The sequence below is a fragment of the Babylonia areolata genome, chromosome 19 (genome assembly GCF_041734735.1).
Source record: "Babylonia areolata isolate BAREFJ2019XMU chromosome 19, ASM4173473v1, whole genome shotgun sequence".
In the NCBI taxonomy this organism is placed as follows: domain Eukaryota; kingdom Metazoa; phylum Mollusca; class Gastropoda; order Neogastropoda; family Buccinidae; genus Babylonia; species Babylonia areolata.
Genome location: NC_134894.1, coordinates 43,235,525 through 43,251,818, shown reverse-complemented (window position 1 = coordinate 43,251,818; position 16,294 = coordinate 43,235,525). Strand labels below are relative to the sequence as shown.

The 16,294-nt window shown below is 39.7% G+C and overlaps 1 protein-coding gene across 1 annotated transcript in view; it reads right to left on the bottom strand.

Moving 5' to 3' along the window:
• Window positions 1–16,294, bottom strand: part of LOC143293736 (uncharacterized) — a 52,686-nt gene that overhangs the window by 16,796 nt on the left and 19,596 nt on the right. The window contains exons 11-16 of the mRNA XM_076604942.1: window positions 15,545–15,787; window positions 11,523–13,199; window positions 9,567–9,605; window positions 7,689–7,852; window positions 4,095–4,277; window positions 537–628 (exon numbers count right to left, since the gene is read on the bottom strand). Of these exons, the coding sequence (XP_076461057.1) occupies window positions 537–628; window positions 4,095–4,277; window positions 7,689–7,852; window positions 9,567–9,605; window positions 11,523–13,199; window positions 15,545–15,787 (2,398 nt within the window). The remainder of the gene's footprint in view (window positions 1–536; window positions 629–4,094; window positions 4,278–7,688; window positions 7,853–9,566; window positions 9,606–11,522; window positions 13,200–15,544; window positions 15,788–16,294) is intronic.

Below are 16,294 nucleotides of genomic sequence, written 5' to 3'. Positions count from 1 at the left end.
GATGGTGCAATGAACCTGGTGTTTACTTCATCTTATCATGCATCATATAAAGTGGGTGAATTCTTTTCCCAATATTTTCATGGTATGTATAACCTTTTTTTTTCTCAACAGAAATCATGTGGCTGCATGCTTTGAGCCATTAGCATCTAGGCAACTATTTGTTTGACCTGCACAGAAAGCTGTAAGCTATGACCGGCTGATCAGCTCTGCTCCCAGTGACCCTGATCCAACCAACTGATAGGGGCATAAATTCACAGTCAGGCCTTGCGTTGCGCTACATGTTGGAGGACGATTCTCTTCTTGGTAAATCCTGCTCTTCTTCACTGAAAGAGATGTGAAAGTGGATTTGATTCATCTTAAGAGCCGCCCATTTCCCTGATTTATATCACTGTAGGTGAACTTTGCTAAGGTTTTCTCCAAAAACTGTGTCTGGTGTCAACAGATTTCTTTATGCATTACATAATGAAGGCATTTGTATATAATTATAGGTAAAGTCAGGAAAATGCATTTATGTATCTAACTACAGAGCAACTCACTGGTAATCCATCTCAATCCTGTAGTTATTCCTCTTGTCATAGGGCAAAAGCAATGTCCCACCTTTCCCCACTTCAATGCTGCTCCATTGAACCTGCAACATGTTTCACATGGCAAGTGACCAGTGGCTTAATCATCAAAGAAGCATCAAAATGATTCAAATGATGTGTTCTGGTCATGACTTCAATCACACATATACACACAGGCACTCATACATAAGCCTTCTTGCAGCCTGCTTAAATAATATATATATATATGTGTATATATATATATATATATATATATATATATATATAGATAGATAGATATATATTGAGAGAGAGATAGACAGATGTATGAATTCAAATAGGTTTAATATATAATGTGATCGTTTCATGCTGATTTGTCTCGGTGAACTGGGCCATGTTGTGTGTGCTGTATTAGCTGTTCCACTGGATGCAGTCCACCATATATACACTGTACTGTGCAGGGTTGAAGCTTTGCTGTGCTGTCCTAGGTTGTATTGTCTTCTAACTGCAGACAACATATATGTCTATGTGTGCATGTGTGTGTGTGTGTGTGTGTGTGTGTGTGTGAATTTATGTGCTTTTAATGTGTCATGTGGAGCCTGATACATTTGCTTGGGAGTTAGACCATCATGTCTGTGAGACTGCAAGTTGTTGCATGTGCATGTGTGTGGGGGGGGGGGTGGGGTGGGGTGGGTGTGCATTTACTCACTTGTGTCAGTGTGTGCACATGTGTGTGTGTGGGGGGGGGGGGGGGGGGTGCATTCAGCCGCTTACGTGTGTGCGTGTGCATGGTTTCACTGAGCAGGGCCCATTTTTGACTCACTTGTGTAAACAAAGTGAGTCTATGTTTTAACCCGGTGTTCAGTTGTCTGTGTGTGTGTGTGTGTGTGTGTGTGTGTGTGTGTGTGTGTCCGTGGTAAACTTTAACACTGACATTTTCTCTGCAAATACTTTGTCAGTTGACACCAAATTAGGCATAAAAATAGGAAAAATTCAGTTCTTTCCAGTCATCTTGTTTAAAACAATATTGCACCTCTGGGATGGGCACAAAAAAATAAAGAATGAAGCCTAATTATATGCAAACTGCATTTACTGTTATATTTATATTTTTTGTATTCTCTAAACTTGGCACTTTGATCTGATATTCTGACACAACAACAAGAGCAGTCATTATTATCAATTTGTTCAAACAGGAACTTCTTTTGCTAAGCATGGAAGTTTTATTTATTTTGCAAACGTTTTGGTGCAGATAGTAAAAAATGGAAATTACTCTGTAATTAATGATAGGGGACTTAGTTGATTTAAACTGATCTTTCTCATCTTAAACATTACATTTTGAAATTATACTCAATACATAAAAAGCTTGTGTGTTTTACTCTCAGTGTACAGGGCTTTCACTATGTTCATTCGCCCATGTGGTCTTTTTCGGAAAATACTAAAATCAATACGATGAGTGGACTTTACAGATCTGTTGGCTGAACCCAGAAGGTCATGGGCGAGAAGGAGACCGTTAAATATTTATTCAGAGAAAGATTTGTGAACGCCTCATCATTTACTGGATTATGCACCAAACTGCCATAAAAATATCCACAGAATCAGTCGGAATTCACAGTTAAAAATTATAAACCATGCAAGTTAATACCCTTGAATTGATCACGATGAAAGGAAAAAATTTCCAGTCTTGACTTTTCTGAAAATGAAGTCCTTTTCACTTCTTATGACGTTTAGAAGTACTTGTACTTGGCTCTACATGTTATTAGTTTAACAAAATACTAAATTTTCATATCAACTTTAAAACTATAAAACTAGAATGAACATAAAAGAGAAACTGAATCGACCGTGTCGTACTACATTCCCGGCGGGTATAACTAAACTGTACATCTATCTAGATCTAGTGAAAACAGCTAAATGTTGCAGTGTGATTGCGGCGATAGCCATTAAAAAGAATTTTTAATTGCCCTTAAAGATTTTTTGAATGCCCAAGATACACCAGAATAATATGATTTAAACAGCGTTCTCACTGCAAATACGGCAATTGATTTATCGCCCTTTAAAAAAGTATGTTCAAATGTTAAATTTTAGAACATCAGTTAAGGAGCCACGATAGTGTAATGGATAAGGCAGTTTCTTCTCACCCGAACACGCGGGGTTGGAATCTGGTTAGGACTTTTTTTTTTTTTTTTAAACGCAAAGCTTTATAATAACAAATACAGAACACATTTTAACAATTAGATTTTTTTTTTTTTAAAGTGTATCACAAGTGAGTCTTAAAGGCCTTGCCTCTCTTGTCATTCTTGTTTTTATTCAAATCATTTGCCTTCCATGTATATCTTTCTGTTCACTATATTCTAATGTATTTGCTTATTTGTTTACTTTGTCTTGCTATTTCATGTCTTTTTATGTTAATGTTTTATGCAAACCTGGGACAGACTCTCATGGCCTAATCAACGCACTGGGTTTGTGCAAAGGCCAGGTATCTGCACCATTTAATATGTTTATGTTTGTTTTTGTTCAATGGCAGGTGAGGTGTGGTGTATAAGGAACTGTCCACATGCTCTGACGCCTTCTTGAAACTGAAACTGAAACATGGACTGTGCTGTGCTGTCTTGCTTTAAGAACTGTATAATGTTGCATTTGTTTGCAAATCAGTCCACTGCGCTCTAACATGCTCTGCTGCATTTTGTGCACTGCACTACACCTTTTGTTAACTAACTCAGTACGGCCAGTCCTCTCTTCTCCTCTACACAGACCCTCGGATGTCCAGTGGGTGTCTGAATGACCCAACCTTTAGCTTCCGTCGTCAGAATTGTGGTATTCTTTGTCAACAAACCTCTTCAGTATAAGAGCCTTCCACTTGCAATATTTTGATGATGGTAATTGGGGTGATGCGCTGTCAACTTCGTCTCTTTCGCCATTCGTATGGAGTGAGTTAATGTAGATTGCTTTATCAAGTGCAGTTTTGGCTTTTCTACCTTTTATCATGGCAACATGTTGTTTGAATATTATATAGGACAATAAACATATATAGTTTGCTGGAAGAATTTTTTCATGGTGCATGTTACATAAACATATTATGTCTTTTTCCATTAATGGGACAGAGAAATAAGAAACAGTACCCAGCATGTGATGAACTTACCTCACTGATGAATATATTTTCTGGAACAATTGATCTCTCTCTCTTGCTCTCCACACACACAAACACACACACACACACATGCACACACATGCACACGCGCATGGACATGCACACACACACACACACACACTCACACACACACACACACACACACACACACATGGTGTGTGTGTACAATGTATCAGTGCATATGTATGCATGCCTATATGTACAAACACATGTGCTGTGATGAGCCATATCAACCAACATCAACAAATTTCTTGATTTTAAGCTGCTTTAACAATGCCAGGTCAAACAATGAAAGACACACACAAAAAACAACAACAACAACAACATGAAAAACATGTTTCCTACTGGTGAAAATAAACACTTAACACCTTGGAAAAATCTCTGAAAATAAGGAGTGTAAGACATACCTGCTGAGAGATCAATTCTGCATGCTTCAGTTCCTTCACTCCTTTCTCAGCTTCCTTTATGATTGAGTGCTTTGGAATCTTGTCCACTTTTTCCAGGAAGCCATGCAGCGTCAATCGCCCGAGGTCAAAATTCAGCGTGATATCCACTTTGGCTATTCGGCAAGCATTGATCAAATTATTTTTCTGGAAACAAAGTGGTGAAATATGCGTTTTATTCATCTTATCATACTTTAATTGTGTGATGATTTGGCATGTCTTTGGATGGTGCCAAGTTGCTTTGAGTCACACTGCAAGCATTGTACTGAACTTTACTGTGCTGTACTTTACTGTATTGCAGTATTTTGCAAGGGTGTAAGTGACACTATGGCCCAAGCACTGAAAATGAACATGTCTATGTTCCCAATCTGGGCAAGGATAAGATACTGGGAAGAAAGCTACCATGCAATGCCCATTATTTTCGTTGTTGGTTTGTTTAAAATAAACATCAAAATCATAGCTCTAAAAACTGAAAACATACAAGCTGCATCAAATGAACCAAAATAAAATTCACTTTCAAAACAGGACGGCACTGTATTCATATTGTAGACAGCAATATGAACGTAGGTTCAAAACTTGGGAAAGGGCCTTCCTTACTAAAGAACTCTCGGGAAGTGTCCTTTACTGAACAACTCCCGTAAAGGGTCCTTCTTCACTGGACAACATTTGTGAAGAGCCCATCTTTACTGAACACCTTTTGATATGGGCACTTCTTCACTGGACAACACTTGGAAAGAGCCCATCTTTACTGAACAACTTTTGATAAGGGCACTTCTTTACTGGACAACACTTGGAAAGAGCCCATCTTTACTGAACAACTTTTGATAAGGGCACTTCTTCACTGGACAACACTTGGAAAGAGCCCATCTTTACTGAACAACTTTTGATAAGGGCACTTCTTCACTAGACAACACTTGTAAAGAGCCCATCTTTACTGAACAACTTTTGATAAGGGCACTTCTTTACTTGACAACACTTGGAAAGAGCCCATCTTTACTGAACAACTTTTGATAAGGGCACTTCTTTACTTGACAACATTTATGAAGAGCCCATCTTTACTGAACAACTTTTGATAAGGGCACTTCTTCACTGGACAACTTTTGATAAGGGCACTTCTTCACTGGACAACACTTGGGAAGAGCCCATCTTTACTGAACAACTTTTGATAAGGGCACTTCTTTACTTGACATTTGTGAAGAGCCCATCTTTACTGAACAACTTTTGATAAGGGCACTTCTTTACTTGACAACACTTGGAAAGAGTCCATCTTTACTGAACAACTTTTGATAAGGGCACTTCTTTACTGGACAACACTTGGAAAGAGCCCATCTTTACTGAACAACTTTTGATAAGGGCACTTCTTTACTGGACAACACTTGGAAAGAGCCCATCTTTACTGAACAACTTTTGATAAGGGCACTTCTTTACTAGACAACATTTGTGAAGAGCCCATCTTTACTGAACAACTTTTGATAAGGGCACTTCTTCACTGGACAACACTTGGAAAGAGCCCATCTTTACTGAACAACTTTTGATAAGGGCACTTCTTTACTTGACATTTGTGAAGAGCCCATCTTTACTGAACAACTTTTGATATGGGCACTTCTTTACTTGACAACACTTGGAAAGAGCCCATCTTTACTGAACAACTTTTGATATGGGCACTTCTTCACTGAACAACACTTGGGACAGGTCTTTCAAAACTGAAAACGTCCTTCTTCATTGAGGAACTCGTACAAAGGGTCCATCTTTACTGAAAAACTCTTGAGAAGTGTCCATCTTTACTGAACAACTCTTAAGAAGTGCCAATCTTCAACGAAACAACTCTTGAGAAGTGCCCATCTCTACTGAACAACTCTTCAGAAGTACCCATCTTTACTGAAAAACTCTTGAAAAGGGTCCATATTTACTGAAGAACACTTAAGAAGTGTGCACCTTTACTGAACAACTCTTGAGAAGTGCCTATCTTTACTGAACAACTCTTGAGAACAGTCCATCTTTACTGAACAACTCTTGAGAAGGGTCTATTTACTGTAGTGTATTGTACTGTACTGTACTGTACTGTATTGTATTGTATTGTATTGTATTATAGTGTAGTGTAGTGTAGTGTACTGTATTGTAGTATAGTGTACTATTTCTTTCTTGTCACAACAGATTTCTCTGTGTGAAATTCAGGCTGCTCTCCCAAGAGAGAGCATGTTGCTACACTGAGAGCACCACCCTTTTTTTTCTGCCTGCAATGTTATTTGTTTCCCTATGGAAGTGGGATTTTCTTCAGAATTTTGCCAGGGACAACCCTGTTGTTGCCATGGGTTCTTTTACATGTGCTAAGTGCATGCTACACACAGGACCACGGTTCATCATGTCATCCGAATGACTAGCATCCAGACCACCACTCAAGTTCTAGTGTGGGGGGGGGGGGGGGGGGGGAATACTGGCGACTGGGATTCGAACCAGTGCGCTCAAATTCCCTCGCTTCCTAGGCAGATGCATTACCACTAGGCCAACACTCTTTAATGAACTTTTGAGATGGGTGTTTCTTTAAAAAACAACTCTTGAGTACAGTCCATCGTTACTGAGCATAACTCATGTCTTGGGAAGGGTCCTTCTTTACTGAACAAGAGTTAGGAAGAAACAATCTTTGTTAAACAGAAGTTCGGAAATATCTACTTCTTTCTAGAAGCAGTGAGAAAAATGCTTTGTAAATGAAAAAGCTTTGCTTTTTATGGTTTTAAGAAAAAGGAATATAAGGAAAAAATATGGATAAACTGAAATGTTTACCCATCAAAGTGTGTAAAAAGAAAAAAAAAGGAAAAAAAACACACACAAAAAAAACACCACACATAAGAAAACTAAAACATTAAAATATAGATCATAATGTTCATATATCAAAGTGTTTATAGTTTTTCATGATTCCTTGATTTTACACCTGAAAAGAGCAGTTTTACTGATTTGTTTCAAATGAAGAACTTTTAAACTAGCACTGTTTATTATCAGCTCATTCATGATGCTATTAATCACAGTAACTTTCTTCTGTATAGCTGGGGAAAAAGAAAAAAGGAAACACATGAAAATTGGCTTGATAATAAAGATAAATTATTCACATTCATTTTGTTTTCATCCTATAAAAGGGACTGATGAAAAGATTAAATAAAAATGTTTCTTTGACTGTGTGACAAAAAATAAAATAACATAAAATACATGAACATAGGTTTCAAAACAAAGCAAGACAAGAAAGTGACAGGTTTTGATCCACAGGCAAAACAATGACAATGTCTCTGTTTTTATGCTTTATTGTTTTGCCTGTGGCTCAAATGTATTGCTTCCTCAATTTATTTTGTGTTGAACCATAGGTGAGTTCAGTACCGTAATGTTTTGAAAGTTCTCAAACTCACACCTGCAGTCAACCTTTTCATACAAAATAAAATAGTATATGTGGGTGGCATGGGCTGTGCTCATTTGACAGATTGTGTGATTTCTTTTGTATTTTACACATGTGGCTTGTCTATATTCTCCCTTGCATGTACAATAATCAAGCCTAAAGCAGTTCATACTCACACTCAGCTCATCCCATTGGCTCAGATTCAGCTTATCTTCACTGACGGTGACCACAGACTCTTTGTAACACTGCAACAGCTCATTGTCTGCTTTGTCCACTGCAGTCTTGTTCAGGCCCACATATATCTTGGCCACACGGCCCCGTGTGTTCTCAAAAAATGGGTCTGATAAAAGAACAGTTACTGTTCTGAGAGAGAGAAACAAAGTGAAGCATGCACATGCACTGTAGACAGACCAGCCAACATTTGAAAACTCATGAGGAATAGTTTTTTTTTTTTTTTCAAGAAAGCCATTTCTAACTGCAGAAGCAAAGCCTACTTGGCTCATGTATGATTGCTACGGACTTTTCAACATCTGAAAACTCATGAGGAATAGTTTGTTTGTTTTTTTAAGAAAGCAATTTCTAACAACAGAAGCAAAGCTTATTTGGCTCATGTTTGATTGCTACTGACTTTTTTCCCATGCGTATGAGATCAAAAGCCAGAGTTGTATACATCATAAAGTTCAGACAACCTGATTATTCAAACTCACGGCAAAACCCACAATAGTTCTGGTCAGCAAGTGTCATAACCTGTAAAGAAATATCAGTGGCTTTTTTGTGTGTGTTCTTTATTGGTTGTCGTTGATGTTCAGTTTTTGTGGGTTTTTAAAATTTTATTTAGTGTTATCATTATTCAGGATGGGTATCAGATATGAACCCACTTGTTTACCATCTGAATTGGTGGACTAAAAGTTGTGTGCTGGGATGTAAATGCTTCCTCTAAGATACTGATCAACATTTCACCGTTTTAATGTGCAGGCAATGTTAGTACTGATTCTATCAATGCTGTAGCCTTTTCCTGACTTAATCATGGCTTTCCAACTTGGAAATTTCATAACAAACATTTGAAATTCATCCTGAACAAACCATACAGAAACTAGCATGCCGGAAAAATGGTGGATGAAGAACCAGAATAAATTTTTATTCATTCATTTCATTTGAAAGTCATCTGTTCAAATACTTTCTGAATAGCCGTATTTCAGCAAACATTCTTGTTTTTCTTTTTCTTTTTTTCTAAAAAAAAGGCAACAAATTGTATGGCTGTTATCATAATAACAATTTACATCGTTTGGTCTTATTTGACTATTTCTGGTCATAAGATGAATAAGTTGTGATTTCTGTGGTGTCATTAAAACACATTTCATTGGGAATGTGTGCAGGAAAAATGCACAAACAAATATGCTAACCGTCACCAAGAATGCAGCTTTCACCAGAAAAAAAAAAAAATCATATCAAGTTAATGTAAACAGTCTAAAGCCTCCACCGTGAGTGTAAAACACAACTGTATTTCTATGTCCTGATCATTCTTTAAAAAAAATTATTGATGCTGAATAAGTGAGATCTTTTAAAAAAAAATATCCTATTATATGGCAGAATTGTGCAGGTCATGGCAGAAAATGCAGCAATGTAACTTCCATTATAAGCAGAATAAATCACTGTTTTTTTAAACTGAAAATGATAAAAATGAGTGCCATTAATCAAAGTGTCAATCTGTAAGATAAAAAAGCTGTGAAAAACAAATATTGTTTTCTATGCTCCTCCTGACAGTGCACTGTCATTATAAAAGGAATGTATGGAAGAATCCGTTTGCCTCTATTCAAAAGCAAAATTTGGTGTCAACAAAGTATTTACTGGAAAAAAAATTAATATAGCTATAAAGGTTTGCCATTCACACACACACACACACACACACACACACACACTCACACAAATATACAAACACACTCACATGAAACATGCTTATCACAAAGACTCACTCACTTTGTACACATGAGCCAAAAACAAACACCCAAGAAAAGTTAGTGTTGACAGTGTGGCAATTCACTCTAGTTACTTACAGCGCTGGAATGCTTGCGTGGGCGAGGCAGGTTTTCCCACTGTGGACAGAAATCAAGAAACCGATTAAATTACATTTCATTCCACAGAAGGTTGCACAGGTATATGTCACTTATTCAGACATGTGTTGCTAGTTCAAATATGTTGGAAACATTAATATTTTTGTTGTTGTTTATTGATTAATACATTTAGTGATTTACAAAAAGTAAGAAAACAACTTCTATTAAATATCATGAACACAGAAACTTTTTTGCTACCTGTTCACAGCACTGAGTCAGTTGTGACCACACTGACAAAGTTTGAACAGCAAGTGCTGACTGAATCTGTCAAAACCATGGTGCTTTCATGTCTCTTACTCTGGAAGCTTAACAAAGGTATGCCAGTGGGACAAAGGCATAAGGCCAGCAAGGCACAGTTCTAAACCCTTTGAAATTCTGCCTTTGCCCATTTTACCCATGTGGCCGCTCTTGATCAGCATCATCTGCTTGAATATGGAGGGTGGTTCCCACTCTGTGTAGCACTCTACACTATCCTGAGCCTTGGCTCTCCAGAATACACTAATAATTTTCTTATAATTTCATTTCTTGTCTTGATGGAGTGGGTGCTTACATTTCAGGACCCACTGCAGTAACACGAGCAGCTGTTAGTGTTAATATTGTGTGCAGAATACTGAATCAGGGCTGTGTTCAGAGGGTTGAGTCAGGGCTGTGTTCAGAGGATGGGTGAATCAGGGCTGTGTTCAGAGGATGGGTGAATCAGGGCTGTGTCTAGAGGGGTGAATCAGGGCTGTGTTCAGAGGATGGGTGAATCAGGGCTGTGTTCAGAGGATAGGTGAATCAGGGCTGTGTTCAGAGGAGGGGTGAATCAGGGCTGTGTTCAGAGGATAGGTGAATCAGGGCTGTGTTCAGAGGATGGGTGAATCAGGGCTGTGTTTAGAGGAGGGGTGAATCAGGGCTATGTTCAGACGATGGGTGAATCAGGGCTGTGTTCAGAGGATGGGTGAATCAGGGCTGTGTTTAGAGGGGTGAATCAGGGCTGTGTTCAGATCAGGGCTGTGTTCAGAGGACAGGTGAATCAGGGCTGTGTTCAGAGGATGGGTGAATCAGGGCTGTGTTTAGAGGGGTGAATCAGGGCTGTGTTCAGAGGAGGGGTGAATCAGAACTGTGTTTAAAGGGGTGAATCAGGGCTGTGTTCAGAGGGGTGAATCAGGGCTGTGTTCAGATGAGGGGTGAATCAGGGCTGTGTTTAAAGGGGTGAATCAGGGCTGTGTTCAGAGGGGTGAATCAGGGCTGTGTTCAGAGGAGGGGTGAATCAGGGCTGTGTTTAGAGGGGTGAATCAGGGCTGTGTTCAGAGGATGGGTGAATCAGAACTGTGTTTAAAGGGGTGAATCAGGGCTGTGTTCAGAGGGGTGAATCAGGGCTGTGTTCAGAGGGGGGATCAGGGATATGTTCAGAGGAGGGGTGAATCAGGGCTATGTTCAGAGGGGTGAATCAGAGCTATGTTCAGAGGGGTGAATCAGGGCTATGTTCAGAGGAGGGGTGAATCAGAGCTGTGTTCAGAGGGGGGATCAGGGCTAGGTTCAGAGGAGGGGTGAATCAGGGCTAGGTTCAGAGGAGGGGTGAATCAGGGCTAGGTTCAGAGGAGGGGTGAATAAGGGCTGTGTTCAGAGGGGTGAATAAGGGCTATGTTCAGAGGAGGGGTGAATCAGAGCTGTGTTCAGAGGAGGGGTGAATCAGAGCTGTGTTCAGATGGGTGAATCAGGGCTGTGTTCAGAGGGGTGAATCAGGGCTGTCATCGAAGTGGTCAGTGTGCATTTAGAGGGGTGGACCTAACAACCAAGTCCATAACGGCACACTTTCCGATTTTGTGACACATGTAAAGTGACAGAAACTTGTGCCAATGACATGGACACAAACAAACATGACAAACATGTTTTTCAAAAGCTCAATGTTTTTACCTTTCATGTGACGTCTTGCCTCCTTCACATCTAATGATAAACTTGAAGTGGAAGCACTCTGTGCCTGCTCCATGCTGATTCCACCTGATGCCTTTGCATCCCTATCAGAGGAACTCAAGGGAAAAGATGGGTCTTCCTTTTCCTTCACACCAGTCTCTTCCTGATACATGCCAGGCAACTCTTCTGGATCAAGCACCAAGCATTTGTCATTGATGGCCATGTCTTTTCGCTTCCGTTGCCAGGCAGGCATCTGCAGAAATTCTTCCACTGAAGGCTCTGTGTAGGTCACCTTTTTCATAGTGATCTCCTGCTTGAAGGTGTGGAGGATACCCTCAGCTGTGTCCAGACAAAGTCTATCACCACTGATGATGATCTGGTCATTATCAGGATCAAAAACAAAGTCATCTTGTTTGAGACTCATGTCAAGTACTCTGTCAAGAAAGTAGGGTCTGAACAACTCATGCAAGGCACGTGGAAGCTGAAGTGCCTGCTGCTTGACCCCATTCTTTTCAAGGAAGTCCAAGAGGCGCTTGTACTCTTTGTGAACAGAAGGACCAATGCCCACAAGAGTCAAGGCCTCTGTGGTCTCATCCATCACGACCAGTTCCTCACTGTTTATCACAACAGAACATTTCAATTCTGACCATTCTTGACACTTGGTAGCATGTCTGCTGTTCTCATCAAACCTGATAACTCTTTTCTGAACAGCCTGAATAGCTATGGTTTGTACCATCTCTGCTCTTTCTGTATCAAAAGAGTGTACCTGGAAACCATCAGGAGTGAACTCAACAACTTCGTCTGGGCCTCGTTCTATGCACAGTGACTCAACAGTCATTCTGGCAACAGGAAGTTCCAAAAGCTGCTTGTGAAGATCAGAAGGCCAGGTATATTGAAGGGATACAATGCTGTGGAGTGCCGTGTAAATCCTGAGTTTCACATCTTGGATTTCCTCCTTTGCACCCTTCAGTTCTAGGTATTTGTTGTCATCATTGAAAATGATCTTAAGCTTTGGATACTTTTCTTTAGCGTCATGAACTGTCTTGTGTGTCTTCAGCAACTGCAGTTTCTCCTTGCTGAGACGGATATATTCAGCCTGCTCTGGTTTTTTCATGTTCACCTCACTCTGGACAGTTGTTACAATATCAACGATTTCTTCAAAAATGTCTCTTTTTTGTTGTCCTTTATAGACAACAGTCAGAAGCTCTTTACCTGCATCGTAACTCAGATTCACTCCACTGTCACCAGTGACCTTTTGTTTAGCACGCCCTTCAGCGTGGGTGAACACCTCAGGAGTGACTTCCAGCTGATGGATGAAGATGGGTTGAAGGTGGATGTCTAGGATTCTGTCCACATCATCTTCCCAACTTCTGGCCAACTGTCGGACATTGTCAACCTCTTGTGTCAGTGTGCAGACCACAAAACCACATCCTGCTCCAAACTCCAGACGAGCATGCCGATTTGCCAGAGAATCCTGAAGATCTTGCATGGCTCCTGGCAAATTGTGCAGATGGCTGATTTTTTGGTAGTGACTTTCAGACAGAGGACGCTGAGGGGGGAGGCTGGCTGTGAGTTCTGTGCTCCCTCCTGACACACCTAAGCACTCCAGGTACAGACTGACTGCAAGAACAGAGCTGTGTAACTTGAGTTCCCGGGCTGCAGCAGACACCCGCACTGCCACTGGAAACAGACAGGTCACAGAATGGTCATCTGACAATCATAACTGAAATGACAATTCAAAGGCCAACTTATGTCATCATTACTGCAAAAGTTGAAAAAAGGCCACAAAATATAAAATCGCATAAATACTATTATCAAGACATGTATCAGATGTAACTGCTCATGTAATATGAAACTAGTCAATGGAAACTTATCATGCTTGCTGTATGAAGATTCGTAGCACTATGCATAATCATTGTTAATTTGAGGTTTGCTTTTTTTTTTTTCTTTTTTTTTTAACTCACTTTTTACTAAGGGCCATACTTATGTTCCAACTTTGCATAATGCTTCTTTAGTATGGACAGCATATGTGGTCCAAGATATTTTTTTTCCACTGGTAATAGAACCACCTGTATAAAACTAACCATTATGGGTGGCTTGTGCATTCTAACCGGAGTGCAGGCGTTTTGTTACTTAGGCTTAGCAAGTCATCAACTTGCCAACAGATGGATTGCTTCACATCAACCCGCTAGCTCTGTTTGCCACACGTGTCAATATGGCCTAGTTCTCCAGCACACATGGTGAAAGAAATTGGTGTTGAAGTATAACAATGACTCTTTACTGTTTGTTAATCATGTCGTCTCCTGCCTCATTATTTGTATAATTTCCAGTGGATAAACTACCGAGGCAACCATGTATTTGTTTTGTATTGTCCATGTGTTCTGTGTGGCTTATTCAGGATTAAAGAGGCTATGCCAGTCTTGAATAAAAGCTAATTTGTGTTCGCACATTTCTTCTGTCTTTGCTGCTGTGTGCACATGTCAAATGATTGGTATAAGAACAGGCCCGGCGCTTCCTTTTTTGAGTAAAGTGTCTGGGTTTGTTCCAATGTACCTTTTATTTACCTGTGTGCTGGCTGAGTCGGTGGCGTAAGCATCACTGACTTGAGGTTGTGTGCCTTGTGTAATGGAGAGAGTTACCACTCTTTACTGTTTGTATAACAATGACAGTTATTTTCACATCTGCAATGTAATTCTGATATGTGAAGATCTCAATTAAAAAAAGGAGTTGGTGTGAAAATGTTGTTAACAGGGTTTGTACCAAGATATATTTTCACATTACTTGAAGAATATGGATTTTTTTCACCATATCTACTGCACCAACAAGAAAAAGGCAAATGGTTCATCTTACTGCTTTTGCTTTATCAATTATTTATGAATGTAATCAGAACATTTTAAAAGTCTGTCTTTTCATTCCTTTTTAAGTTTTTTTTTTTTTTTTTTTTCATTAAACCAGTTTCGATTTGAAGGGAGGGAACATGTCAGTAAAGAAAAGAATGAATCATTCTCTTGTGAAAAGTTAACTCATTCTACTCCAGGTATGAGTTAACTTGTACCATGATAAATTCCCCTGTGGACAAAGTATGAGTATTCTTGCACCAACAAACTATTCTAATTTCGTTCATTCTTGCTTGGAACAGTTGGCATTCTAAACTGATCTGTTTGCGAATCCCCAAAGCATGAAAATGAAGCTTTGTTGGACTGATTAATCAACAATACTCCATCGATTTTCGCTGTTTTAGTGAACCACTCTGTTTATTCTGCAATGGTCTCATGTAGCGCTGGTCCAGGGGTGTTGTAGCAGGCTTGTAGATGTGGGATAGAATAAGTTTGTGGGATGGATTCAGAATCTATAAATATGAACTTACTTGTGATGGGCGCAATAGCCGAATGGTTAAAACATTGGACTTTCAATCTGAGGGTCCCGGGTTCGAATCACGGTGATGGCGCCTGGTGGGTAAAGGGTGGAGATTTTTACGATCTCCCAGGTCAACATATGTGCAGACCTGCTAGTGCCTGAACCCCCTTCATGTGTATATGCAAGCAGAAGATCAAATACGCACGTTAAAGATCCTGTAATCCATGTCGGTAATCGGTGGGTTATGGAAACAAGAACATACCCAGCATGCACACCCCCGAAAGCGGAGTATGGCTGCCTACATGGCGGGGTAAAAACGGTCATATATGTAAAAGCCCACTCGCGTATATGCGAGTGAACGTGAGATTTTGCAGTCCACGAACGCAGAAGAAGAAGAAGAACTTACTTGTGCCTAATTTTTCCTGCCTGATTATTTAGTTTTCAGGACCCCTGCGATCACAGTTGATTTCTTTCGACATGTGACTGGCCTGTTTTCAGCCTTGACCTGGCCTGGTACACACATGTAAGCTGAGCACGCCATACATAAAAACAATAAATGCGTCACACGTTTCCATTCTTTTTTTCTCAACTTCTACAACTGTCTGACTTTCAACTTTCCTTCTATCGTTATCTCACTCTCTCTCTCTGTCTCACACACTGCTACTCACCTTCAGGATCAGCAAAGGTAACCAGCGCGTACTGTCCTTCTCTGTCTATTTCTACATTTGTCACCTCTCCTCCTCCAGACTTTCTTGGGTTTTCAAAGTAGAACATCAGCAATTCTTTGGATACGGGGGGATGCTTTGGCAAGTTCTTCACCAGGATCGTGCAGCTCTGGGGAATGGAGTCCACACTCAGTGCGTGTCCCTTGAAGGGTTTCCTGGTCAGAGCAGCTTGAACCTCTTTGTGATCTGTGTTGGTGCAGAGAATTAGAGAATGTGAGGGGAAGAGGGAACTAGTAAAGCTACTGTCGCTTTCTCATAAACTAGAGGTGTTTTTAAAAGTTCTTAAGGCTCATAAATTGAACCACTGTGAATATTTGCACACATACATCAAAACCTGAACATGCATGTCACTTTGTAGACTACACAAATAACAAAGTAAATAATAATTACATCCACGTGCGAATCCTGAAAGCGGAGAAAAATCACAAATGTTCTCAAAACTCCTTTTCTGGGGTATTGTTTTAAGTAAACATGAGTATGGATATTCAGTTTATGTGTCTATCATATCAACTCCATCATCACACAGTCAACTGCAGAATACATGATAAATGAAATAGGAATATGACTGTGAGTAATTATTATAATTACCATACAACTTTTCTTTCTTCACCAGAAAATTTCTTCATTATTCTTTAAAGTATGTTAAACTGTAGATTTCTTTTTAAAGAATTATTATGGTGAACAAATTTCCTC